Source organism: Salmo salar, chromosome 20 (assembly GCF_965601325.2).
Source record: "Salmo salar chromosome 20, fSalSal1, whole genome shotgun sequence".
In the NCBI taxonomy this organism is placed as follows: Eukaryota; Metazoa; Chordata; class Actinopteri; order Salmoniformes; family Salmonidae; genus Salmo; species Salmo salar.
This window is the reverse complement of record NC_138310.1, coordinates 47,816,225-47,843,929: the sequence shown is the minus strand read 5'-3', so window position 1 is coordinate 47,843,929 and position 27,705 is coordinate 47,816,225. Positions and strand designations below refer to the sequence as shown.

At 42.8% G+C, this 27,705-nt stretch overlaps 1 protein-coding gene across 1 annotated transcript; it reads right to left on the bottom strand.

The window, feature by feature from the left end:
• Nucleotides 1-699: 699 nt before the first annotated feature.
• On the bottom strand, nucleotides 700-26,319 carry LOC123729324 (uncharacterized). The gene is made up of 11 exons (XM_045704206.2): nucleotides 26,291-26,319; nucleotides 21,033-21,090; nucleotides 20,635-20,777; nucleotides 20,352-20,486; nucleotides 18,828-19,062; nucleotides 11,608-11,750; nucleotides 6,421-6,521; nucleotides 5,417-5,646; nucleotides 1,733-2,061; nucleotides 1,451-1,507; nucleotides 700-1,291 (listed from the first exon to the last, which is right to left on the bottom strand). The coding sequence occupies exons 5-11, from the start codon at nucleotides 18,995-18,997 to the stop codon at nucleotides 969-971; spliced, it is 1,353 nt and encodes a 450-aa protein (XP_045560162.2). The 5' UTR covers nucleotides 18,998-19,062; nucleotides 20,352-20,486; nucleotides 20,635-20,777; nucleotides 21,033-21,090; nucleotides 26,291-26,319; the 3' UTR covers nucleotides 700-968.
• Between the last annotated feature and the right edge of the window lie 1,386 nt (nucleotides 26,320-27,705).

The window sequence follows — 27,705 nt, the reverse complement described above, 5'->3', positions numbered from 1 at the left end:
CCATGGTGGCAGTGTTGTTATGGTATGGGCAGGCATAAGCTACGGACAACAAACAAAATTGCATTTTATCAATGGTAATTTGAATGCACAGAGATACCGTGAAGAGATCCTGAGGCCCATTGTCATGCTATTCATCCGCCGACATCACCTCATGTTTCAGCATAATAAGGCAGCACGGCCCCATGTTGTAAGGATCTGTACACAATTCCCCGGGAAGTTGAAAATGTCCCAGTAGTTCCATGGCCTTCATACTCACCAGACATGTCACCCATTGAGCACGTTTGGGATGCTCTGGATCGAGATGTACAACAGCGTGCTCCAATTCCGGCCAATATCCAGAAATTTTGCACAGCCATTGAAGAGTAGTGGGACAACATTTCACAGGCCACAATCAACAGCCTGATCAACTCTATGCAAAGGAGATGTGTCACACTGCATGAGGCAAATGGTGTTACACCAGATACTGACTGGTTTTCTGATCCACGCCCCTAGCTTTTTTATGAAGGTATCTGTGACCAACAGATGCATATCTGTATTCCCTGTATTGTGAAATCCTAATGAAAGATCTAAAGAATTTAATTAAATTAACTGATGCAATGTAACATCTTTGAAATTGTTGTTTATATTTTTGTTCAGTATACATTGTTTACATAGTAAACAAGCCTATTTTGGGTTCTGATGGTGTACGACATTTGAACTAAGCCCATGAGACAAATTATATTTTTTAATAAACAATATGTAGATGTAATTCATTTACAAGTCCAAAAATGGATGCAACAATTACAGGTTGTAACAAAGCACGTAGTCAGTCTTTTGTGATAATATTACAGAAAACCACTACCCAGACAGACAAAATATGACTTATCCTGAGATATGGCTCATGAGAGATCATAAAGATGCTAGTTTTAAGCTTATCGTCAGATAACATAACAGATTTCTGCACAATAGCCTATGGAAATACCCAGAATTCATTTTCTGTTGGGATGGTTAGCCTTCTTTCCTCTGGGATAGATAAAGGTTGAGCAAATGGAAAAGATGGAATGGAAAGGGGAGGAATGATCGCTGAGATCAGAGATGAATCTTATGGTGTCTGAGAAAGGTATTTTCATCAAGATGTAAGAGTTGCCCGGCACCAGTTCAGGGGAGCTGCAGTGGTCGGGTAATGTGACGTAGTGAGGGGAAGCCATGGCTTTGAAATGGCCACGTGAGGCCAGCAAAGACAAGGCGTTCACCATCACGATGGACCGCTCGTTCATCTTCACGGACACACTCTGCACTGTCCCTAGCAGAACTGGACAAACACACACACACTTTCAGATCCGCGTTGTGAAGCAACTGTACATCAGTGTCAAAATGAGAGTAGATTCAAGGGCTTCCCACTGTTCTTACTAAAGATAAAAGTATTGAGTAATGTTTCCTTTCATTCTGTGCTTCAAACTGGAGGCCTTACCTTCGGTGTAACACAGGACTTCAGTCTTCAGATCGCCCAGTGGTAGAAGCCTGGGTCCTGAGGATAATGAACAACAGTCTAAACAAATGGACAGAGACAGACTCCAGGCAGGGACCCATCAGAAGACACCCCCTTTATCTTATATGAACTAGATATAGAATTCAATATTCATATCATTTGTCTGACTTGTAGGTTGGTCTTTCGGAGACCTTTCAGAGATAAACAGACGCAAGTCAAGCTGTGGCATAAATCATAGATCGATTGCATCCTGTTCCCACTGACCTGGAATCACGTTCTTGGTGGTGTTGTGTGGTTCAGGCCTTGGGTGCAGGACCCCGGCGCAGCAAGACCACTGGGAGGCATTGGGATAGCGGTGCCCACAGCAGGTGAACCCTGGCTGGGTAGGGTAGAGCAGGTCTAGCCCTGGGGCAGAGCAGCAGGTCTGGGTGGAGCCAGCCTCCATCAGAACACTCCCACAGCACTGGGTATCCTCTGTGGGCCTGCCCTGAACCTGCAGGTCGTACAGAGTCCCTGCACAGCACTTCCTCTGTCTGCTGCTGGGGTTGTAGACCTTCCTTCCACAGCAGGACATTTTTCCCAACCTGTTGTGTCTGTGCAGAGAAAAAACATTTGACCTCCCAATAGAAAGAGAGCTGTCATGTTGGGTGAACTCAGAGCCATATTGTACAGATTATTTATAATTTAATGGATTTTACCCATTATACTTTGATGAATATAGCACGCAAGGAAATCGTTTCAGCCCATTGATTTCATGGCCAAAGTATTGAGTAATGGCATCGGTATAAATTCAGACTGGACACACCTACTCATTCCAATGCTAAAGAAAAACCTTGGAATGAGTAGGTGTGTGCAAACTTTTGACTGGTACTGTAAGTAGATTCAAGTGTTTTCTTTTAAGTAATTACCATCTGTGTCAGGTATGCGCTCAGACATGGTAAATTTTTCTGTATTCCAAATAAACACACTTCAGTCAATAATGAACAACATTTACTTGGAACAAACATTAGTAACATTCCTCAAATGCCAAACTAGAGTCAACCAGTTTCCTCCTAGAGTCAGACACCAAGGTCAAGCACAAGTCATACAACAGGGCGAAGTACAAAAAACAACTACCCGCTGTCTGACCCCTTTCCTGGAGACCAAAAAGCAGACACAACCTGTCTTAAGAGATGTGTGGCTGTCTAACTGTCTGAATGCCTCTGACTGGAACAAGGGAGGTGAAGTACAGAACAGTTGGAGATCTTTTGGCTTTTGAAACATGTCTGGGAGGCTAAAATCTGTATGACATGACGCATCCATTTGGCCGTCCACATAATTGTTCCACATCCTGAGGTAGGGGGATGTGAGAATGGCAGAAGGGTGAACTTACTAAATGACTGAGAGTTTGACTGTGTGATATTAGGTTGCTTCTTGTGTAAATATTTTCCATCTAGATTTTAGTGATAGGATTTTAAATATTTTCCGTCTGGATTTTAATGATTTGTATGTTGCTTGATGGTTTGATGGTTGCTCCATCGTATCCGATGATGACTTCCACTTCTGAGTTAACAGTGAATTATTTGGTGACTGTAGAGTCCAATCTGAGATACACAAACTTTATTGCAGGTGGGGCCTATGCAGTCTGTGTTGGGGGGGGCAGGCATGGTTGAACGTCTCCTGAGATGTTTTTGCTGTTTCTTTGTGCTCCTCTCCTCCTGCCACCTCTGTACACCGCTCTGGCAGAGCTGCCGCCAGGTGGAATGGTCGGCAGCGGCGTCCACCAGGTCTGTGGGTTTGATGTTGCACGTCTTCAGCGACGTATTCAGCTGGTCCTTGTAGCACTTCATCTGCCCCCTGCAGACCACCGGCCAAGATGTAGCTGGCCCTACAGGATCTTCCCTGGCAAGCGCTCCTGAGACATTCTAATGACATGCCCAAGCCAGCACAGTTGGTGTTGTGTGACCATGGCCTCCATACTCTTGCACTTGGTCTTAGCAAGTATTTCTGTATGCGGCACACGGTTGCACCAGGTGATTCATAGGATTGCTGCAGGCATCTTTTGTGGAATCGCTCGAGCTGCTTGTTGTGGCGACTGTAAGTGACCCAGGCTTTACAGCTGTAAAGAAGTGTGGTGATGCAGATGGCTTGATAGACAGCGACTTTGGTGTGGAGGTGGTGATCCCTGTTTTGGAAGGCCTTGTGTCTGAGTTTCCAGAAGGCAGCTGATGCTTGCTTGATCCTGTTTTGAATTTTGAGGTCGATGCTGCAGTCCTCCGAGAGGATTCTGCTCAGGTATTTGAATGATGGGACGTTTGCCAGTGATTTGTGTTTAATGGTGAAAACAGGCATGGCAGGAGGAGGGCTGGATCTCCATTGGCAGACCACCTTTGCCTTGGTGGTGTTGATTGACAGTCCAATTCTGCTATAGACCCTCACAGCCGTTTCAAGGACAGACTGAAGGTCTTCTAACAACCTTGATGGTTGCTTGGAGCCTCCGGATGTTGAATAGGTTTCTATCCAGCCTGAAGTCCACCGCAACCCGTTGCTGTCCTCAAGCTCCTTGTGGACACATAGGAGGAAGATGTTAAACAGTACAGGTGCCAGCACACATCAACGCTTACTCCAAAGGGCACTGTCTCCTGCCCTCCTATGGCCACCCGAGCATCCTCCCATCATGGAACTGGCAAAGGATGTTGACAAATTTGTCTGGACAGCCAAATGTGAGTAGAATGCCCCATAGTAGTTACCTGCTCACAGTGTCGAAGGCCTTGGAGAGGTGGACAAAGGTCATGAAAAGGTCCTTTTGTTGTTCACAGCACTTCTCCTGGAGTTGCCGTGCCGTGAATATAATGTAGACCGTACTCCTGTTCTTTCTGAAGCCGCATTGTGACTCTGGCAGCATCACCTTGGAGAGGACCTTGCTGGCAACAGCCAGAAGGGATATCCCTGGCTGTTGCCGCAGATGGACTTGTTACCCTTGTTCTTATATATGGTGACAATGTTTGCATCCCACCACTGTTGGGGGATGATCTACCGGTCCCAAACCTCAGTGATGTACTGATGGAGTGTTCTGGTGCAGAAGTAACCTCCCTTCTTAAGTAGCTCTGCCGGGATGCTGTAGGCACCTGGAGTCTTATCGTTTTTGAGGGAACGGAGAGCTGATAACACCTTTTGGAAGGTTGGTGAATGGTTAAGGTCTTGAATGGGTAGGCGGACAGGCAGTTCTTCCAGGGTGGAGTGGTCTGTAGGAGAGCGCTGATTGAGTAGTGCTTCAAAGTAGTCAGCTTGCCTGATCAGGATCTGGTTTTGGTCCTTCAAGAGAGTCAGACCATCAGCTGTTTTCAGGGGGGTGATGGAGCGACTTCTAGGGCCATAGGTAGCTTTAGCTGAATTGCATGTAGTTTTTGTCTGCATAAACTTGGATTTCCTGTGCCTTATTCGTCCACCATTCGTTTTGCAGAGCATGCAAGGTTGTTTGCACGTCCTTGCGTGATGCACCCCATTGCTGGCAGAGGGTAGCAGATGTGGGGCTGTTGAGAGGAGCCCTGTGCGCTTTGTGCATATTGTCCAGTAACGTTGCGATGGTGTCCGAGTTCTCATCAAACCAGTCTTGATGTTTCCTACCTCTGTAGCCAATGGAGTGGGCCTCTGCACTCAGAAGAGGCTCACTCTCCCTCAGCCTTTCAGCGAGAGAGCGACGGAACTCGTCCCTTACTGCAGCTTTCACAAGCTGGGTACAGTGCAGATGCCTCTTACTGTACTTCTGCAGGCGTTGGGGGGGGGACATATTTTCACCTGGAGTTTATATTTGTTCTTCTGAAACAAGGTGTTAGTGACAATGAGATCAAAGCTGTTCTTAGCGCCTTAGTTCTGCCCTTAGGCACTCTGAACTGCTCTTGCAGACAGTGATAACCCCACGTCTTTGGGATAAACTTCCTACAATTTCCACCCTACAGAGCTACTCACTTGTGTCCGTTGCAGCAGATTTCATACTGAGGGTCGTATGTGTCCTCTCCACAGCAGTGTTTGCCTGGATCGTTGAGATGAACGCGTGAGCCACACACCATGTCACGGGATGGCAGATACAAGTGGCCACCTGGGGAGCACTGGTACCCATCCTCCACCACACGATGCAAGGTCTGGTTACAGCACAGCACCCCTCGGTCCTCTACACCATACGGAGTTGTACCGCAGCACTGGGAGAGAGACACACACTAGTCAGCAGGGTAACAACACACACACAAACACACAGCATGTATAACAGACACACATACAGACAACTTCATGCACTCACAAACGGTAGCATGCAAATTCACACACAATCACAAAAGAAAGTCCACATGCTAGAAAAGAGAGTCTAACTTTCTTACCAGTCAACCTGTGCACACATCCTCTACCGACAGAGTGTGAAGCGATAGAAGAGACCCAATGAGAACTATTGTTATCCATTATCTGACTAACAGTCACATAGACGAGGAGACACTAACTGGTTGTGGGTTGGGACTTACAGAACTAACAATGCAGATGGAAATGACATGGTACAGCATATAGCTCAAGTAAAGCAAACACCAATAGAAATAGTAATTGTTACTAGCAAAATATGGGGCAGATTTTCTCCCTGACAAACTTTTAGATCAAGCACCAGTCTAGAATATTGGCCTTGAGTATAGGACACCCACTTCCCACTGGGGCCCTGTATGAACATTCTGACGGGGCTGAAAATGGGTCTGTGGACAATGTATAGTTTCAGGCTCGTCTTTAGATATTTAAACTTTTTTTTACAAATACATCCCTGTACTGTACAGCTTTTGTCTTTATTGCTTGACCTATATCTACTCATCAAGCGGATGGATGATTTAGCTGTTTTACTTCAATTTGACTGAGATGAGGACACATTTTTATATAGCGGAGGAGGTTCAGTGAACTAAGCTTTAGCTATAGGCCTAAGATCTATGGGCTAATGGACTTACCAGGTTTTTTCCAGGCACCCTATTGGACAGCTTCCCGGCACAGCAGATGTTGAAGTTTGGATTGTAAACCTGAGAGCCACAGCTAGCACCATTGTAGAGATCTGGTTAGAGAGATGGGAAGGAGGAAGGACAGAGATGGGGATGGTGGTGAGCCACATGGAAAAAATACTACAGTTTACTATAGAACACTACATAAATTACTATAGAATCATATAGTAAACTGCAGTATACTATACTACACACTATTGTATCCCTCAATCATGTGTAGTATTTACAATACACCGTTGTAGTATAGAATACTACAGTAAATACTAGTATTATCTGAAAAAAAACACTACTGTAAAAAATACAGTAATGTCCGCACAAACACTACAGTCCATCCACCCCCTCACCCCCCCACCCCCCATTTTTATTAAGCTATAGTAAATACTACAGTATTCAATGTTCATATACTCTGCCCATTCCCCTCCCCCATAATCACAATTTGGGCCACCCATAAGTGACAAACCACCATGCCAAGTATAGACCATATTGTGTTCCTTACAGGTTATAGAAAAGAGCAGAAGCACTGAACTATCCATTCAGAACACAGTCCTGCCTACCTACCTACAGGTTATGGAAAATGTGCTCTTTTAGTGTTTCTTCAGTAGGTTTCTTGAAGGAGAAAGCCTCCACTTCTATGTCAAATACAATAAAACAAAAAAGCTATAGTAAATACTAAAGTAATGCAAAAGCAGTACAGGAATACTACAGTATAGTACAGTCCGCAAAAACACTACATTAAATACTACAGTAGAGTACAGTCTGCAAAAACACCACATTAATTACTATAGTATATACACTACAGTTATTTTACTAGTGTTTATACTATAGTTAACTGTAAATACTACAGTAAAGTCTGCAAAAACAGTATTTATACCATAGTATACGATAGTATTTTTTCAAATCAAATTAAGAATGGTAAATAATCCATGTCAACCAGGCTAATATACAGTCCATTCGGAAAGTATTCAGACCCCTTGGCTTTTTTTCTACGTTACAGCCTTATTAAAAATAAAAAACAAATACCTTATTTACTTAAATATTCAGACCCTTTGCTATGATACCTGAAATTGAGCTCATGTTCATCTTTTCCATTGATCATCCTTGAGATGTTTCTCCAACTTGATTGAAGTCGTACCTGTGGTAAATTCAATTGACCCAATGGTCACTCTGATAGAGCTCCAGAGTTCCTCTGTGGAGATGTGAGAACCTTCCAGAAGGACAACCATCTCTGCAGCACTCCACCAATCAGGCCTTTATGGTACAGTGGCCAGACGGAAGCCACTCCTCAGTAAACAGCACTCAAAGGACTCTCCACGAGAAACAAGATTCTCTGATAAAACCAAGATTTGAACTATTTGGCGTGAATGCCAAGCATCACGTCTGGATGAAACCAGGAGCCGCTCATCACCTGGCCTATACCGTTCCTACGGTGAAGCATGTTGGTGGCAGCATCATGCTGTGGGGATATTTTTCACCGGCATGGACTGGGAGACTAGTCAGGATCGAGGGAAAGATGAACGGAGCAAAGTACAGGAAAGGAGGTCCAGAGCACTCAGGACCTCAGACTGGGGCGAAGGTTCACCTTCCAACAGGACAACGAACCTAAGTATACAGCCAAGATAACGCAGTAGTGGCTTCGAGACAATATCTCTTGAGAGACTTGAAAAGAGCTGTGCAGAAACACTCCCCATCCAACCTGACAGAGCTTGAGAGGATCTGCAGAGAAGAATGGGAGAAACTCCCCAAATACAGGTGTGCCAAACTTGTAGCATCATACCCAAGAAGACCCTAGGCTGTAATTGCTGCCAAAGGTGATTCAAGAAAGTACTGAGTAAAGGGTCTGAATAATTATGTAAAATGTGATATATCAATTTTTGCTTAGTCATTATGGGGTATTGTGTGTAGATTGCTGAGGAAAAAAATACAATTTAATACATGTTAGAATAAGGCTGTAACGTAACAAAATGTGGAAAAAGTGAAGGGGTCTGAATACTTTCTGAATGCACTATATGTGTGCAATAGATAAAAAACGGGTGAGACAAATGTGTCAATCATTTTGTATAGAATTTGATATAATATAGGGAGAATTTTAAAAGGGCAGCCCCCTGTGAGCATGACACATTTTATAGAAAAGGTTATGTCTAGTTTCTTGTTTGGGCCTCTTGGAGACAGAGTGTTGAGAGAATGTATCCAAAAGGACTCCAAAAGGAAATTGTCAATGTTACAGATTCTACAGACATGTTTTAACTGACTGATCAGGAGGCTTTTCTTTAGGAGAAATAGGGTGGAAACTAGCACATCTTAGATGCGTGTTTCGATCTGTGGGCTTGCTGCATAGATCGGTGAGGAGTGTGTCATTTTCTTTGGTGATCTGAATGTCAAGGAAGCTGACACTAGAGTAATCAAAGTACGTGGTAAAACGAAGATGATCATTTTACTTATTAAGAAACTCATGTAACATCTCAAGACTCTCAAGAGTCCCATTAAATAATACCAATACATCATTTATATAACGTCGATATAGTTTGATCTTCAATAGAAAGGGATTTTGCTCAGGATTGAGAATGCAATCGTGTTCTAAAAGTCCCATAAAGATTGGCATAATTGGGGGCCATCGTACTCCCCGTAGCAGTTCCCTTTGTTGGTAGAAAAAAGTCACTTCTATACATAAAACTGTTATTTGTGAGTACCAGCTATGCTAGGTCTCTGATACATGAGGAGCTAGGCCGAGAGTCTACAGGGCATTGTTCTAAAAAGAAGCTCAGAGCCTCTAGGCCACCTTGGTGGGGTATTGACAATCTTCGCTCTCGCACTAACTCTCTTTTATCCTATCATCTCTCCCTTCTGCTAAATCCTTCTCCCTCTTGTCTCCTGACCTCTTTCTCTCCTCTCTTTCCAGATGAAATCTTGCGACTAGAGAGGTCTGTCCACCTGACAACCTCCCCGCTCGACCCCATCCCCTCCTCCAGACCATCTCTAGAGACCTTCTCCCATTCCTCACTCCCCTCATCAATGACCACTGGCTGCATCTTCTCTGACTTCAAAATGGACGAAGTTGCTCTCCTCCTCAGGAAAATAACACTCGACTATCTGACCTCTAAAACTATAGACCTGTATCCCTTTCTTTTCAAAACACTTGGGCGTGTGTCTCTGATCAACTTTCTCGTTATCTCTTTCAGAACGATCTTCTTACCCTAACCAGTCAGGCTTCAAGACAGGTCACTCAACCGAGACTGCTCTTCTCTGTGTCACGGAGGCTCTGCGCACTGCCACCATGAACCATCAGATCCTCCTCTCCACCCTCTCAGGGCTGTGCGTCTCAGGCTCTGCACACTCTTGGATTGCATCCTATCTGGCAGGCCGCTCCTACCAGGTGACGTAGAGAGAATCTGTGTCTGCACCACGTACTCTCACTACTGGTGTCCCAGACTTTATACACTGCACTCTTTGGGAGAGGTAGTTAACAAACCAGGCCAAAGACCCCTCAGAGACACCAATACTCCTTAGCCGGCCCACAAGAATGGAATGGTCTACCGTATCAAAAGCTTTGGCCAAGTCAATAAAAATAGAAGCACAACATTGTTTAGAATCAAGGGTAATGGTGACATCATTGAGGACCTTTAAGGTTGCAGTGACACATCCATAACCTGAGCTGTAACCAGATTGCATACCAGAGAGAATACTATAGACATCAAGAAAGCCAGTCAGTTGATTATTGCCAAGTTTTTCAAACACTTTTGATAAACAGGGCAAAATAGAAATAGGCCTATAACAGTTAGGATCAGCTTGATCTCCCCCTTTAAATAAAGGACTAACTGTGGCTGCCTTGCAAGCAATGGGAACTCCCCAGAGAGGAGAGAGGTCAGAGATAGGCTTGGCGATTATAGGGGCAGCAACATTAAAGAAGAAAGGGTCTAAACCATCTGCCCCAGATGTTTTTTGGGGGTCAAGTTTAAGGAGCTCCTTTAGCACGTCGGACTCAGTGACCACCTGCAGGGAGAAACTTTGTAGAGGGGCAGGGGAAAAAGAGGGAGGAGCATCAGGGCTAGTTGCATTAGAAGGGGTGGGAGATGAGAACATTTTGGATGGGCAACGAGGCATGGCTAAGTCAAATAGGAATGCTGACTTAATGAAGTGGTGATTAAAGAGCTCAGCTATGTGCTTCTTGTCAGTAACAACCACATCATAAACTTTAAGGGACATGGGCAGCTGTGAGGAGAAAGGTTTATTATTCAGGTCTTTAACCGTTGTCCAGAACTTCTTGGGGCTAGATCCACAGAGAGAGAATTGCTGTTGGGGTCACTCTAGGAAAAGTCATACAATTTCAAGTTGAAAAAATTGAATTTAGGGGGTTTTCTCTGCTGTTAAACATAGTGGTGGGTTATTTTTGACCCATAAGACAACACAAGGGTTAAGGAAAATTATGAAACACAGAGAGACTAAAGATAAATTGTTTACTGGTACATTTTTTGGGGAAGCCTGGCTTCCCTTGGCATCCATGAATACACGCCACAGATGGATATGAATTAATCTCTGAAACCACTCTACTGCTGCGCTACGATATAAGGATTGCAAGCATGTGCTTTGTCAGTGGCTGTGACATAGGGTTTAGACAGGAGTTGACGGACATTCTGAAGACAGAATGAAATGATAGGAGGGACATCCCAGCTTCAAGTGGTTTCAGATTTCACATCCTGTCGGTCGGAACCGGTACCAGAACCACGCAGATCCCCTAAACGGGGGACTTGACATCTCAGAGGTTTTAACCTGTCTCCTCCCCTTTATCTACATTGACTGAAGTGGATTTAACAAGTGACATCAATAAGGGAATATAGCTTTCACCTGGTCAGTCTGTCATGGAAACAGCAAGTGTTTCTAATGTTTTGTACACTCAGTGTACATACACACCAAAGGAGGCTGGTGGGAGAAACTATAGGAGGACCGTCTCATTGTATCGGCTGGAATTGAATAGATGGAGCGGAGTCAAACATGTGGTTTGTATATGTTTGATGTGTTTGATACCGTTCCATTTATTCCATTCCAGCCATTACAATGAGCCTGTCCTCCTATAGCTCTTCCCACCAGCCTCCTCTGAAACACACAAACATACAGACACTAGCAGGGCACCTTGTGCTGTCTTACGTGGGGTGTGGCTGAGTGTTCCATCACAGCAGGCCTGGTCATGAGAGTAACTTTGACCCTGGTGAGAGCTAGGGTTCACACAGCAACGCTCTGTTGTTGGGTTGAAACAGGCACCTAGACCACAAGGCTTCTCCCCAGGCATACTGGAGGCATGTGGAGAGCGCGCGAGAGAGAGAAACACACACTTAGATGCAATACAAACACATGCACATAAAGACACATAAACAAACATAATGTACACAAATACACATACAAGAATAGTTTTAAAAAAATCATGTTAAAAAACATGTTTCTAACTATTCCACCACTCTTCTTCTACAGACAAAGGTTTACAATTAAAGTGCCCACTTTAATAATCACAGTGTCAATGTGGTTGTTGGCCAGACACGGCGCTACACCGGGGCTAGGGGGTGCTATAGCCACGTCACAAATCTGCATAGCCCCAGTTAAGCCCCCTCAAGCATTTTAGTATAATTTTTTTTTTAAATAAAAATAAATATGTTAAAGTTAATAACCAGCCATTCTGTTCCAAATCAAATCAAATCAAATGTATTTGTCACTTACACATGGTTAGCAGGTGTCAATGCAAGTGTAGCGAAATGCTTGTGCTTCTAGTTCCGACCATGCAGTAACATCTAACAAGTAATATAACCTAACAATTTCACAACAACTACCTTATACACACAAGTGTACAGGAATGAATACGAATATGTACATAAAAATATATAAATGAGTGATGGCCAAACGGCATAGGCAAGATGCAGTAGATGGTATAGGGTACAGTATATGCATATGAGATGAGTAATGTAGGGTATGAAAACATATAAAGCGGCATTGTTTAAAGTGGCTAGTGATACATTACATCAAGATGGCAAGATGCAGTAGATGGTATAGCGTACAGTATATACATATGAGATGAGTAATGTAGGGTATGAAAACATTATATAAAGTGGCATTGTTTAAAGTGGCTAGTGATACATTTAATTACATCAAGATGCAGTAGATGGTATAGCGTACAGTATATACATAAGAGATGAGTAATGTAGGATAAGTAAACATTATATAATATAAAGTGGCTAGTGATAAATTGATTACATCCAATTTTTCCATTATTAAGTGGCTGGAGTTGAGTCAGTATGTTGGCAGCAGCCACTCAATGTTAGTGATGGCTGTTTAACAGTCTGATGGCCTTGAGATAGAGGCTGTTTTTCAGTCTCTCGGTCCCCGCTTTGATGCACCTGTACTGACCTCGCCTTCTGGATGATAGCGGGGTGAACAGGCAGTGGCTTGGGTGGTTGTTGTCCTTGATGATCTTTTTGACATCGGGTGGTGTAGGTGTCCTGGAGGGCAGGTAGTTTGCACCCGGTGATGCGTTGTGCAGACCTCACTACCCTCTGGAGAGCCTTCCGGTTATGGGCGGAGCAGCTGCCGTACCAGGCGGTGATACAGCCCGACAGGATGCTCTCGATTGTGCATCTGTAAAAGTTTGTGAGTGTTTTTGGTGACAAGCTTCAACCTCCTGAGGTTGAAGAGGCGCTGCTGCGCCTTCTTCACCACGCTGTCTGTGTGGGTGGACCATTTCAGTTTGTCCGTGATGTGTACGCCGAGGAACTTAAAACTCTCCACCCTCTCCACTACTGTCCCGTCAATGTAGATAGGAGGCTGCTCCCTCTGCTGTTTCCTGAAGTCCAAGATCATCTCCTTTGTTTTGTTGAGATTGAGTGTGAGGTTATTTTCCTGACACCACACTCCGAGGGCCCTCACCTCCTCCCTGTAGGCCGTCTCGTCATTGTTGGTAATCAAGCCTACACTGTAGTGTCGTCTGCAAACTTGATGATTAAGTTGGAGGCGTGCATGGCCACGCAGTCGTGGGTGAACAAGGAGTACAGGAGAGGGCTGAGAACGCACCCTTGTGGGGACCCAGTGTTGAGGATCAGCGGGGTGGAGATGTTGTTACCTACCCTCACCACCTGGGGGCAGCCCGTCAGGAAGTCCAGGACCCAGTTGCACAGGGCGGGGTCGAGACCCAGGGTCTCGAGCTTAATGACGAGTTTGGAGGGTACTATGGTGTTAAATTCTGAGCTGTAATCGATGAACAGCATTCTTACATAGGTATTCCTCTTGTTCAGATGGGTTAGGGCAGTGTGCAGTGTGATGGCGATTGCGTCGTCTGTGGACCTATTGGGTTGGTAAGCAAATTGGAGTGGGTCTAGGGTGTCAGGTAGGGTGGAGGTGATATGGTCCTTGACTAGTCTCTCAAAGCACTTCATGATGACGGAAGTGAGTGCTACAGGGCGATAGTCATTTAGCTCAGTTACCTTAGCTTTCTTGGGAACAGGAACAATGGTGGCCCTCTTGAAGCATGTGGTGACAGCAGACTGGGATAAGGATTTATTGAATATGTCTGTAAACACACCAGCCAGCTGGTCTGCGCATGCTCCGAGGACGCGGCCGGGAATGCCGTCTGGGCCTGCAGCTTTGCGAGGGTTAACACGTTTAAATGTTTTACTCACGTTGGCTACAGTGAAGGAGAGCCCGCAGGTTTTGGTAGCGGGCCGTGTCAGTGGCACTGTATTGTCCTCAAAGCAAGCAAAAAAGTTGTTTAGTCTGTCTGGGAGCAAAGCATCGTGATCCGCGACGGGGCTGGTTTTTCTTTTGTAGTCGGTGATTGACTGTAGACCCTGCCACATACCTCTCGTGTCTGAGCCGTTGAATTGCGACTCCACTTTGTCTCTGTACTGACGCTTAGCTTGTTTGATTGCCTTGCGGAGTGAATAACTACAATGTTTGTATTCGGTCATGTTTCCGGTCACCTTGCCATGATTAAAAGCAGTGGTTCGCGCGTTCAGTTTTGCGCGAATGCTGCCATCAATCCACGGTTTCTGGTTTGGGAATGCTTTAATAGATGCTGTGGGTACGACATCACCGATGCACTTGTTAATAAACTCGCACACCGAATCAGCGTATTCGTCAATGTTGTTGTTCGCCGCAATGCGGAACATATCCCAGTCCACGTGATCAAAGCAATCTTGAAGCGTGGAATCCGATTGGTCGGACCAGCGTTGAACAGACCTGAGGGCGGGAGCTTCCTGTTTTAGTTTCTGTCTATTGGCTGGGAACAACAAAATGGAGTCGTGGTCAGCTTTTCCGAAGGGAGGGCGGGGGAGGGCCTTATATGCGTCGCGGAAGTTAGAATAACAGTGGTCTAGGGTTTTGCCAGCCCTGGTAGCACAATCAATATGCTGATAGAATTTGGGGAGCCTTGTTTTCAGATTAGCCTTGTTAAAATCCCTGGCTACAATAAATGCAGCCTCAGGATATGTGGTTTCTAGTTTACATAGAGTCCAATGAAGTTCTTTCAGGGCCGTCGATGTGTCTGCTTGGGGGGGAATATACACGACTGTGATTATGATCAAAGAGAATTCTCTTGGTAGATAATGCGGTCAGCATTTGATCCCTGGCAGCGTGCACGTGTGTGTGTGTGTAGGAGGTGTTCGCGCAGTTAGGCTACGTTATGTGAGTGTTATGATCCCCAGTTTCTGTGTTGTGGTTTGTGTATTTGTATGTGTGTATTTTAGGAAATGGCTTCCTGGATTCCCCTAAGCAGCTGATTGGTCAGCCCCATTGCAGATTGGAGCTGACCCCGCCCCCTCGTCAGGATACAGCTGTATCCCATTAGACTTCTTCTCCAGCTATATAAGCCAGTCTTCTGTTTCTCAGAAGAGAGCTGAGGGTTATATCCTGGGTTGGTTGTTTCTCAGAAGAGAGCTGAGGGTTATATCCTGGGTTGGTTGTTTCTCAGATAAAGCTGAGGGTTATATCCTGGGTTGGTTGTTTCTCAGATAAAGCTGAGGGTTATATCCTGGGTTGGTTGTTTCTCAGATAAAGCTGAGGGTTATATCCTGGGTTGGTTGTTTCTCAGATAAAGCTGAGGGTTATAGCCTGGGTTGGTTGTTTCTCAGATAAAGCTGAGGGTTAATGCCTGGGTTGGTTGTTTCTCAGATAAAGCTGAGGGTTAATGCCTGGGTTGGTTGTTTCTCAGATAAAGCTGAGGGTTGTATCATATGTTGGTTGTTTCTCAGATAAAGCTGAGGGTTGTATCATATGTTGGTTGTTTCTCAGAAAGATGATTAGTATGTCCTATGTTAGTTTTTGCTGAGAGACAGGTTTTCATGAAGTATTTTGTAGCGGTCCTGCGGAGGTATGTTTATGTCCAAAGGACTGTTTTGATTATTGAACTTGTTTGTACTTTTCTGTTTCATTTGTTCCCAGGGTGGAAGGGGAAGGCACCTAGGGAGTGCTTAGGCAAGAGGCCTGCGGGCATACATAACCTGTCGTATTTACTGTCTATATGTAACCGATGTGAAATGGCTAGTTAGTTAGCGGTGGTGCGCGCTAATAGCGTTTCAATCAGTGACGTCACTCGCTCTGAGACTTGAAGTAGGGTTTCCCCTTGCGTTACAAAGGCCGCGGCTTTTGTGGCGCGAAGGGTAACGACGCTTCGTGGGTGTCAGTTGTTGATGTGTGCAAGTGTCCCTGGTTCGAGCCCAGGTTCATATATTAATATGTCATGTTGATTTGTTATTATGCATGCCTGCATCCTGGGAGTAGGGGAGTGTGTACTTACGTTTTGCCCTGCGTGCTCGTGCTCAGATCATTTTGATGCACTATGAGAGGTAGGCACGCTTTTTCTGTCGTCTTCAGAAAAGTTTGATTCTTTTAAGCATAAAGTCATACAGTGTTTTGTTCATGAATAATGTTGTACAGTGAGGGAAAAAGTATTTGATCCCCTGCTGATTTTGTACGTTTGCCTACTGACAAAGAAATTATCAGTCTATAATTTTAATGGTAGGTTTATCTGAACAGTGAGAGACAGAATAACAATAAAAAAATCCAGAAAAATGCATGTCAAATGTTATAAATTGATTTCCATTTTAATGAGGGAAATAAGTATTTGACCCCCTCTCAATCAGAAAGATTTCTGGCTCCCAGGTGTCTTTTTATACAGGTAACGAGCTGAGATTAGGAGCACACTCTTAAAGGGAGTGCTCCTAATCTCAGTTTGTTACCTGTATAAAAGACACCTGTCCACAGAAGCAATCAATCAGATTCCAAACTCTCCACCATGGCCAAGACCAAAGAGCTCTCCAAGGATGTCAGGGACAAGATTGTAGACCTACACAAGGCTGGAATGGGCTACAAGACCATCGCCAAGCAGCTTGGTGAGAAGGTGACAACAGTTGGTGCGATTATTCGCAAATGGAAGAAACACAAAAGAACTGTCAATCTCCCTCGGCCTGGGGTTCCATGCAAGATCTCACCTCGTGGAGTTGCAATGATCATGAGAACGGTGAGGAATCAGCCCAGAACGACACGGGAGGATCTTGTCAATGATCTCAAGGCAGCTGGGACCATAGTCACCAAGAAAACAATTGGTAACACACTACGCCGTGAAGGACTGAAATCCTGCAGCGCCCGCAAGGTCCCCCTGCTCAAGAAAGCACATATACATGCCCGTCTAAAGTTTGCCAATGAACATCTGAATGATTCAGAGGACGACTGGTGAAAGTGTTGTGGTCAGATGAGACCAAAATGGAGCTCTTTGGTATCAACTCAACTCGCCGTGTTTGGAGGAGGAGGAATGCTGCCTATGACCCCAAGAATACCATCTCCACTGTCAAACATGGAGGTGGAAACATTATGCTTTGGGGGTGTTTTTCTGCTAAGGGGACAGGACAACTTCACCACATCATTTGACGGGGCCATGTACTGTCAAATCTTGGGTGAGAACCTCCTTCCCTCAGCCAGGGCATTGAAAATGGGTCGTTGATGGGTATTCCAGCATGACAATGACCCAAAACACACGGCCAAGGCAACAAAGGAGTGGCTCAAGAAGAAGCACATTAAGGTCCTGGAGTGGCCTAGCCAGTCTCCAGACCTTAATCCCATAGAAAATCTGTGGAGGGAGCTGAAGATTCGAGTTGCCAAACATCAGCCTCGAAACCTTAATGACTTGGAGAAGATCTGCAAAGAGGAGTGGGACAAAATCCCTCCTGAGATGTGTGTAAACCTGGTGACCAACTACAATAAACGTTTTACCTCTGTGATTGCCAACAAGGGTTTAGCCACCAAGTACTAAGTCATGTTTTGCAGAGGGGTCAAATACTTATTTCCCTCATTAAAATACAAATCAATTTATAAAATTTGATGTGTTTTTCTGGATTTTTTTGTTGTTATTCTGTCTCTCACTGTTAAAATAAACCTACCATTAAAATTAGACTGATCATTTCTTTGTCCGAGGGCAAAACGTACAAAATCAGCAGGGGATCAAATACTTTTTTCCCTCACTGTATATTTAGAGGTTACTCATAAGTGGATGGTATTGTTAAGATGTAAATGTACTTTTTAGGATGGTATCAACATTCTGAATTCAACATGTGGTTAATAGCTAGCTAAGGTATTAGCAGACTATTGTATGTGTGAACGATGGCTAGCTCCTCGAATGATCCCAGTCCCTTGTATTGTGCATCTGTTGTAGAAAGAGGTGACGATTCGCAGAACATATGTGCTTTACAAATGTTTTATTTTCTTTTGGATGCAGGATGCAGAGTGAATTCTGCTTAATTAAAACAACCTGATCTCCAAAGTCCACGTCTATAGTCTCAATCAACCACACACGACGCAGAGTTACAGCGGTGCAGTACAGCACCGGTTACATATGGAACAACTTGTCAGATGGTGCATTGGAGACTGTGTTCCTGTCCTGTCTTTTCACAATACTATTGCAGATCGACATAAAAGCCAAAAAGACAGCCGTGGTGTCGCTCTTAATTTCTTGGTTCTCCTGTGGTACGTAATAAAGACCGCTACATTTATCTCAAATGTGCTGTGTGTCATATCTGCTTTTATTGAAAAAAACGAGAACTTAACTCTGAAGGCATGAAAATCGACTATTTTCTTAGCACCCCGCGTATTGGTCAAGCTCCCCCTTAACACCGAGAGAGCAAAAGTCCTGGCGCCGTGTCTGTTCTTGGCAGACCATTCAAAGCCTAGGCCAAAAGCATAAACCCACAAGGGAAATAAAGCAACGGACGCCACCCCCATTGTTGCTTTAGGACATCAAAATTATTATTTTAAAACCTGACTGTTAATGAAATGATTGAATAAAGAAAGTGAGACATGAGGTTCAGTATATGGTTGAAGGCCACAGGCAACCTTACCAGTTTGGAGACTTCTGAGCAATTCCCCAGTGCGGAAAAACATTAGACCCTGATGATGCACAGCAGCTTGCATTGAGAGGCTGTGGAGATAGTGGTTCAGAATCGATGCAGCAGCAGTGGCTTCGCTGGTCAAACTGGTGGTCTCCACAGCACCGGTGGTGACCAGACATTTTGGTCAGGACCCTCCTTCCTTGGACTTTTCCACAGCAAAGCTCGTGGTCTTCATCATAAAGGTCTGTGGGACAGGTAATAACAATTGATCAGATTTACTGTTTAAAGCACTCAAGTGCTCAAGTGTTACAAGCTTGTCATTGTGAAGGGGAGTAAGTGAGCATAGAAGCCATGAGGTGCAGACAGTGGCAAGTCAAATTCAAGGACTTTCAAGCACCAGTATGTATTTTCAAGGACCGTCCATTTAATTGTTCCTATCATGCAATTGTTTCTAGTCGCCATCAGATGACAGTATATCACCATTAACTTACTATTCATCACTACCTTACAAGTTCTACTCAATAATACGTGTTTCACTACTTATTTACTACACACAGGAGTGCTAAGTCAGTGATGAGGATGTTGACTGATTTCCTTATATGAACTGTAACTGAGTAAAATCTTTGAAATTGCATGATACATTTATATTTTTGTTCATTGAACATGATGATAATGATATAAAATTGTCTTTATTTAAATTGTCTTTATATTTAGCAAAATGTTTGGTCCCACAGGCTGTCCCAACACATAATGACATGAAAGTGAATTCTAACAGTGTAAAATGCCCTTAGTTGACTCTAAAATGTTTTCTATACCCATTTGAAGAAACAAATTAATGGGTTTAATAAGATTTAAAGATTCTCTCAGGGGACCCTATTTAAATTTTAGGAGACCCCACATGGGTCCCGGACCCCAAGTTTGGGAACCACTGTACTACTAACCTCTCTCCCTGCTTGCTTCAATGCTTCCTCTCTCTTTGTATTTCCTTTCCATTTTTTTTAACCTTTATTTAACTAGGCAAGTCAGTTAAGAACAAATTCTTATTTACAATGGCAGCCAAACCCGGACGACGTTGGGCCAATTGTGCGCTGCCAGACCACGAAACACGTGAGGAAATAAAACTGGGTTGTCAGCCTGGAAATTAATTCGCAAGACCAACACATTTTTCATATCAACCTATTTGATCATTCTGTTCTTTTCTAATTTACATTAAATGACCTTTCAACTACTAACTTAAGAAAATGTCCGATTTTTCAAGCTTTTCCAGTACTTCAATTTCAGAGTGCCAAATTCAAGTACTTTAAGCACCTAGTGCGAGCTCTGGGTGCAGGTGGGAAATTAGGTTGTCACAATGACTCATGAGAGAATTGGGAAATATCTCCCAAAATGCTTTCAGACTAGACAGACCTCAATGGGGCGAGCCAAGTCTAAAATGCACACACTGACACCACCTATTTGTATGCCTTTTGATGTAGTTGTATTATTCTTCCCAATGATGACAGCAAAGGCCTCAAAATACCTGTCATCACTGACCTTTTCCACAACACTTGGAATGGGGTTGGGTCCTGGTCAGGATCCGTAAGTCACAGCACAGCTGGTTGAGTGGGTCATATGCCCTAGAACCACAGCAATCTGACACCAGCTGGCTCACATTCAGAGTCAGCTGACCTGCATCGGTTGAATGGCAGATAAACACACAAAATACCAATTCAAACTTGGGAGATGCTGAGAAAATAATGTTTTCAACCCAGTTACCAGGTTTGAGTGAATAGATGCAGTGGGATACTGCTAGACAGAGGCACGTCTCCTATCTCACCTTCACAACAGGAAGCCTGGGTGAGGTTAAAGACCCTGTTTCCACAGCAGGACAGCCCCGCCCCTTTATGTAGTTCTTTTTCACAGCAAGTGTAATCTAGAGCGTCATAATTCAGCCCGTCGCAGACGTGATCTCTGGGAGGCCTGAAAGGCAGAGGCTCATCTTCATGTCTAGAGGACATTTGCTATATCTATGTGCAGCACATATACTAGACATAGAGTGGAGTCACAATGCTCACACATACAGTCACATCATGCTGACACATCTTAATTAAAGAAAGGTAGTAGGATGAAGTTGCCCCTAAACACTGATCTAAGGTCAGTATCCCCACTAAAGATCTGGGCCCAAGGGCAGCTTCTACCCAGAGCACAGATAATAAGGGTACTTGCTATACTCACGTGTCGTAGAACTTCCCAGCATGGGCAGAGACTGGAACTCCAAAAGGATTGACTTGCCCTGTGAAACGTGGAACATCCCCACATCAAGACAAAGCACTGGCTATGTATTCTGTGAAAAGTAATCTCAGGTCATGAGGAATGCTATTAATCTAAGCGTGATATTTGCAAAACGCTCACTAAGAAAATATTGGAACTGTAAATCGCTTTACAGTACAAAGAAAAGTAAAGCAATGCAAAATGTTGTATTGTTTAAAATCGCATTTTACAACTGCCGATACAGTGACTGAAGTTGAATAAGTTATTGTCAGGAAGCAACGGTATCTATAGCTCCAGTTAGCACTTCCTAAAGGTCTCTGCAGCTCCATATAAGTCATTTGAATTCAAAAACGTTAAAATCAGGATTAATATCCCCATCACTCTATAAACCACACAGCCAGTAGTAGAGGTCGACCGATAATGATTTTTCAATCCTGATACCGATTATTGGCGGACCAAAAAACCCGATACCGATTAATCGGACGTTTTTTATTTATTTTTATTCAATTTATTTTTTTTACATATTTGTAATAATGACAATTACAACAACACTGAATGAACACTTATTTTAACTTAATATAATACATCAATAAAATCAATTTAGTCTCAAATAAATAATGAAACGTTCAATTTGGTTTAAATAATGCAAAAACAAAGTGTTGGAGAAGAAAGTAAAAGTGCAATATGTGCCATGTAAAAAAGCTAAGGTTTAAGTACCTTGCTCAAAACATGTGAAAGCTGGTGGTTCCTTTGAACAGTAGTCTTCAATATTCCCAGGTAAGAAGTTTTAGGTTGTAGTTATTATAGGACTATTTCTCTCTATACCATTTGTATTTCATATACATTTGACTATTGGATGTTCTAATAGCGAAGAGCTGCTGGCAAATGCAGGAAAGTGCTGTTTGAATGAATGCTTACGAGCCTGCTGATGCCTACCACCGCTCAGTCAGACTGCTCTATCAAATCATAGACTTAATTATAATGTAATAACACACAGAAATACAAGCCTTAGGTCATTAATATGGTCAAAAACAGAAACTATAATTTCGAAAACAAAACGTTTATTCTTTCAGTGAAATACGGAAGCGTTATCTGGTAAAAGCTCTGGTGGACATTCCTGCAATCAGCATGCCAATTGCACGCTCCCACATCTGTGGCATTGTGTTGTGTGACAAAACGGCACATTTTTAGAGTGGCCTTTTGTTGTTCCCAGCATGAGGTGCACCTGTGTAATGATCATGCTGTTTAATCAGTTTATTTATATGCCACACCTGTCAGGTGGATGGATTATCTAGGCAATGGAGAAATGCTTACTAACAGGGATGTAAACAAATTTGTAGACAATTTTAGAAATAAGCCTTATGTGTGTATGGAACATTTCTGGTGTATTTTATTTCAGCTCATGAAACATGGGACGAACACTTCACATGTTGCGTTTTATATTTTTGTTCAGTATAGGTTGCACATATCCCTATACAGGCAGGATTCTAAAGCAACATGATCCACTGCATTCTGTTTTCCTTTTCTTTTTCAGGAGGCATGTCAGGGAAGTAAGGTACACGATGCACAGGGGTAAAAGTATTGCCAGATGTCCACCATGTGCATATACGTTTTGTTTTACCAGATATCTAGCCCGCATTTGTCGTACTTGACACACATGCTTCGCTTTCAACTAGTTAAAAGCTAGCTGGAGTCTGTGTACTTCCGTTTGTACCACCAAATGGTAAAGCCGATCACAAGTTGAAAGTATTGAACACATGCGGTACACAGAACGCACCCCTGCTTAGTGCGGAATCCCCAACATAGCGTTGCGGACTGCTCCATTGACAATTAGTGACTTCTGCTGGAAGGCAAATCGTTTTATGCATCTGGAGAACATAAGGTGTAAGGCAATAATCAAATGCCTACCCAGACTATTTGCATTTCCCCCTCCCCCCTCTTTTACACCGCTGTTACTCTTTGTTATCATCTATGCATAGTCACTTTAATAACTCTACCTACATGTACATATTACCTCAACTAACCGGTCCCCCGCACATTGACTCTGTACCGGTACCCCCCTGTATATAGTCTTGCTATTGTTATTTTACTGCTACTCTTTAATTACTTGTTACTTTTATTTCTTATTCTTATCCGGTTTTTGTTAAACTGCATTTCACTGTAAGGTGAAAGGTGTAAGGTGACGGTAAGGTGAAATACATACCTGTTGTATTCGGCGCATGTGACTAATACAATTTGATTTTATACGGTCAGGTAAAGCGTCCTGGCAAAATAAATAGTGAGGGTACACTGTACCAGTAAAACATAAGCCTACCACAATAATTAAAACAAATGTCAGAGGCATGAAAAATGTGCGAATGAACGTGAAAACGGGTGGTATAGCCTACGCTCCAAAATGCAATGTGGTTCAACTAAGCTTCCCCTAAAGTATATTAAATGAAATAGGTAATATTATGTAACTAAATTAGCCTACTCCTTTTTATACAGATATAAATAAAATCATTCAAAATAGGCTTCTACACCAGAAAGCATGATTTGGCCACAGAGAATTGTTAGCGTATTGGAAAACATTTTTTTTATTAATCTGTTTGTCAGCAGATTAGGCTACTCTACTTTTTGTCCTATTAACAAAATATATTCTGTCTCCAATCATATAAAGTGCAGTAGAATTGAATGAAATGTGTTTATAAAAGGACATTCTTCCCGTGCAAAGAAATAATATATACACACACACACACACACACACACACACACACACACACACACACACACGTTGAAGTCGGAAGTTTACGCTTAGGTTGGAGTCATTAAAACTCGTTTTTCAACCACTCCACAAATGTCTTGTTAACAAATGATAGTTTTGGCAAGTTGGTTAGGACATCTACTTTGTGAATGACACAAGTCATTTTTCCAACAATTGTTTAGACAGATTATTTCACTTATAATTCACTGTATCACAATTCCAGTGGGTCAGAAGTTTACATACACTAAGTTGACTGTGCCTTTAAACAGCTTGGAAAATTCCAGAAACTCAGTTCCTCTTTGCTTGACATCATGGGAAAATCAAAAGAAATCAGCCAAGACCTCCACAAGTCTGGTTCATCCTTTGGAGCAATTTCCAAACCCCTGAAGGTACCACGTTCATCTGTACGAACAATAGTACGCAAGTATAAACACCATGGGACCACGCAGCCATCATACCGCTCAGGAAGGCGACGCGCTCTGTCTCATAGAGATGAACGTACTTTGGTGCGAAAAGTGCAAATCAATCCCAGAACAACAGCAAAGGACCTTGTGAAGATGCTAGAGGAAACAAGAACAAAAGTATCTATATCCACATTAAAACGAGTCCTCTATCAGCATAACCTGAAAGGCTGCTCAGCAAGGGCGAAGCCACTGCTCCAAAACCACCATAAAAAAGCCAGACTGTGGTTTGCAACTGCACATGGGGACAAAGATCATACTTTTTGGAGAAATGTCCTTTGGTCTGATGAAACAAAAATAGAACTGTTTGGCCATAATGACCATCGTTATGTTTGGAGGAAAAAGGGAGAGGCTTGCAAGTCGAAGATCACCATCCCAACTGTGAAGCACGGGGGTGGCAGCATCATGTTGTGGGGGTGATTGCTGCAGGAGGGTCTGGTGCACTTCACAAAATAGATGGCATCATGAGGTAGGAAAATTATGTGGATATATTGAAGCAACATCTCAAGACATCAGTCAGGAAGTTAAAGCTTGGTCGCAAATGGGTCTTCTAAATGTGGGCAGAACTGAAAGAGCATGTGTGAGCAAGGAGGCAGACAAACCTGACTCAGTTACACAAGCTCTGTCAGGAGGAATGGGCCAAAATTCACCCAACTTATTGTGGGAAGCTTGTGGAAGGCTACCCAAAACGTTTGACCCAAGTAAAACTATTTAAAGGCAATGCTAACAAATACTAATTGAGTGTATGTAAACTTCTGACCCACTGGGAATGTGATGAAAGAAATAAAAGCTGAAATAAATCATTCTCTCTCCTATTATTCTGACATTTCACATTATTAAAATAAAGTTGTGATCCTAACTGACCTAAGACAGGGAATTTTTACTAGGATTAAATGTCAGGAATTGTGAAAAACTGAGTTTAAATTTATTTGGCTAAGGTTTATGTAAACTTCTGACTTCAACTGTACATGAGTAACATTCCTCAAATACCAAACAAGAATCAACCAGTTTCCTCCTAGAGTCAGACACTGAGGTCAAGCACAAGTCATACAACAGGACAAAGTACACAAACAACTACCCGCTGTCTGACCCATTTCCTGGAGACCCAAAAGCAGACACACCTGGCTGAATGCCTCTGACTGGAAAAAGGGTAATTAAGTACAGTAGGAGACTGTATACATACAGTTGAAGTCAGAAGTTTACCTTTATTTAACTAGGCAAGTCCGTTAAGAACAAATTCTTATTTTCAATGACAGCTTAGGAACAGTGGGTTATCTGCCTTGTTCAGGGGCAGAACGACAGATCTTTACCTTGTCAGCTCAGGGATTCGATCTTGCAACCTTTCGCCAACCAACGCTCTAACCACTATGCTACCTGCCGCCCCATAAACATACATACACCTTAGCCAAATACATTTAAACTCAATTATAAGTGAAATAATCTGTAAACAATTGTTGGACATATTACTTGTGTCATGCACAAAGTAGATGTCCTAACCGACTTGCCAGAACTATAGTTTGTTAACAAGAAATTTGTGGAGTGGTTGAAAAACGAGTTCTAATGACTCCAACCTAAGTGTAAACTTCGACTTCAACTGTATACAAACTGATCACATCGGGAGTAGTAGGCTCTTACAAAAGTCTGCAAATGTGAAGGTGGTTGGAATGCTTTATATTAAGTTGAACATTAGCTTCCCAAACTTGAAACACGCCGCCCATGAGTGGACGCATAAATACTAGGGATTCTATGATTAGGCCCATTAAAAAGGTCCCGTACCGGGAAGAAATGAATTCATCCCTGATGATGCATAAATTCTCAGGCTCAAAGAACAATAATTCACAAGTTCCACTGTGGCTTATCATAACCGAAGAGGAGCTCACATTGCAATACTATCTCTGCTGTATACTGTACACACGTCAATCTGAGAGGCAGAATAGTAGCCCACACCTCTCAACAGCTGGCCCCACTTCCATCATACAAACAGATGCAAGAAAGAGAAGATAGTGCTTTCCACTTACCATGAGCATTGTAGCAGGGTAGAGTCAGCCAAACTGCACAAATTCAAAAAGCAAATGTTAAGGAAAGGAAGTCTAGAGGTTCTACAGAAATTCTAGCAAATGTGCAGAGTTTGATAGGGATGGTCACATACCAAACATCAGTAGTGGAGTGGTCATGGTGACTCTTTCAATAGAGCAGTCTCATTCATAGATGAAATACTAATATGCACAGAGATAAGTACTCAATTTCAGCCACATCTACAAGTACCACCCCTGACAACAATATCCAGTTGCCTAGCTTTCCCCAAAATACATTTGATGACCCATTCTCAGTCATAAGTTGTATGAGTCATTCTTTTGCTGGGTCCTGCTTTTCATGTTGCAGTTGGTGAAAATGTAAAGTGAAAATTACTGCATTATCAATTTCAACTAACTATTTTTTTAAATTTCCGCCTAATTGTTACTCATGTCATAAAGGTGATTCTACAACTTCAGGCACTTTCAGAAGTTAAAATGTATTGATACACAATTTTACCAGTATTATAATTGTCTTTGATTTGTCTAGAAACTATATCTGATAATGGCTGTGATCGTACTATTCAGAAATGTATATATTCTTGTATTTTTTTCCCCGGACAGCCATAGACAAATGTAATTTCCATCACGTCATTAAACATCCATTTTAGTAGAATCTTTTATTTTTATTTATCACATTTCTTATACATTTGTACATGAACTTTTTTGAAACATTCTTTTAAGTGATTAAGGTTTTCCTAATATTAATAATTCAACACCACACCTGAATGTATAAAGTTGCATTGGTGACAGCTGAAACCAACATATATTTATCATGATAAATATGTTATTTCCACCCAAACTTGTGAGATGATGATAACAACCATATGATTTCCCTATCTAAAACAAATCAATGTAATTTATACATAATATACTCATTTACATATGGGTTGTGGTGGAAATGTTAAACATTTAATTAATATAAGACAAAGATTTCAAAACACTGGGACTAGTATCTTTTCAACATGAGAACAATGTTTTGTCATTGACCGCACTTAGATGCAACAACTAGAACTTCTAGAACCTATTGTAATGGTTCCACCTGTCACCAGAGGGCGTCAGAGACTGTCCTAGAGACGATGGCGCAAAGGTGTTTTCTATGACTAATTATGATTCCCTTGTAAGAGGTGTGTTTCTGTTACCCTTTGCAGAAGCTTGATTCATTTGCGCTTGTCTCCTAAGTCCTGGTGTTAATTTTTTTCCCACAGTGTTACTTTGGACCTTCTGTTTAACCGTTTCCTAGTAAAGTATTTACGTTTATCCTATACTACTGATTCATCGTCTGGTTCTCTTCTCTGCTGCTGGGTCCGACCTCATGTCACACCTATATATTGAGGGAAGAGTTCAATGAGAGATGCCTA

Bases quoted from the DNA above. Each gene is read 5' to 3' on its own strand.
- LOC123729324 (XM_045704206.2), bottom strand. From the start codon at position 18,997: ATGTCTGGTCACCACCGGTGCTGTGGAGACCACCAGTTTGACCAGCGA. The intron at 2,062-5,416 runs GTGAGTAGCTCT...TTCTCTGCACAG, and splicing joins ATCTGCTGCAACGGACACAA to ACACAACAGGTTGGGAAAAA. The intron at 1,292-1,450 runs GTAAGGCCTCCA...GTGTTTGTCCAG, and splicing joins AGTCCTGTGTTACACCGAAG to TTCTGCTAGGGACAGTGCAG.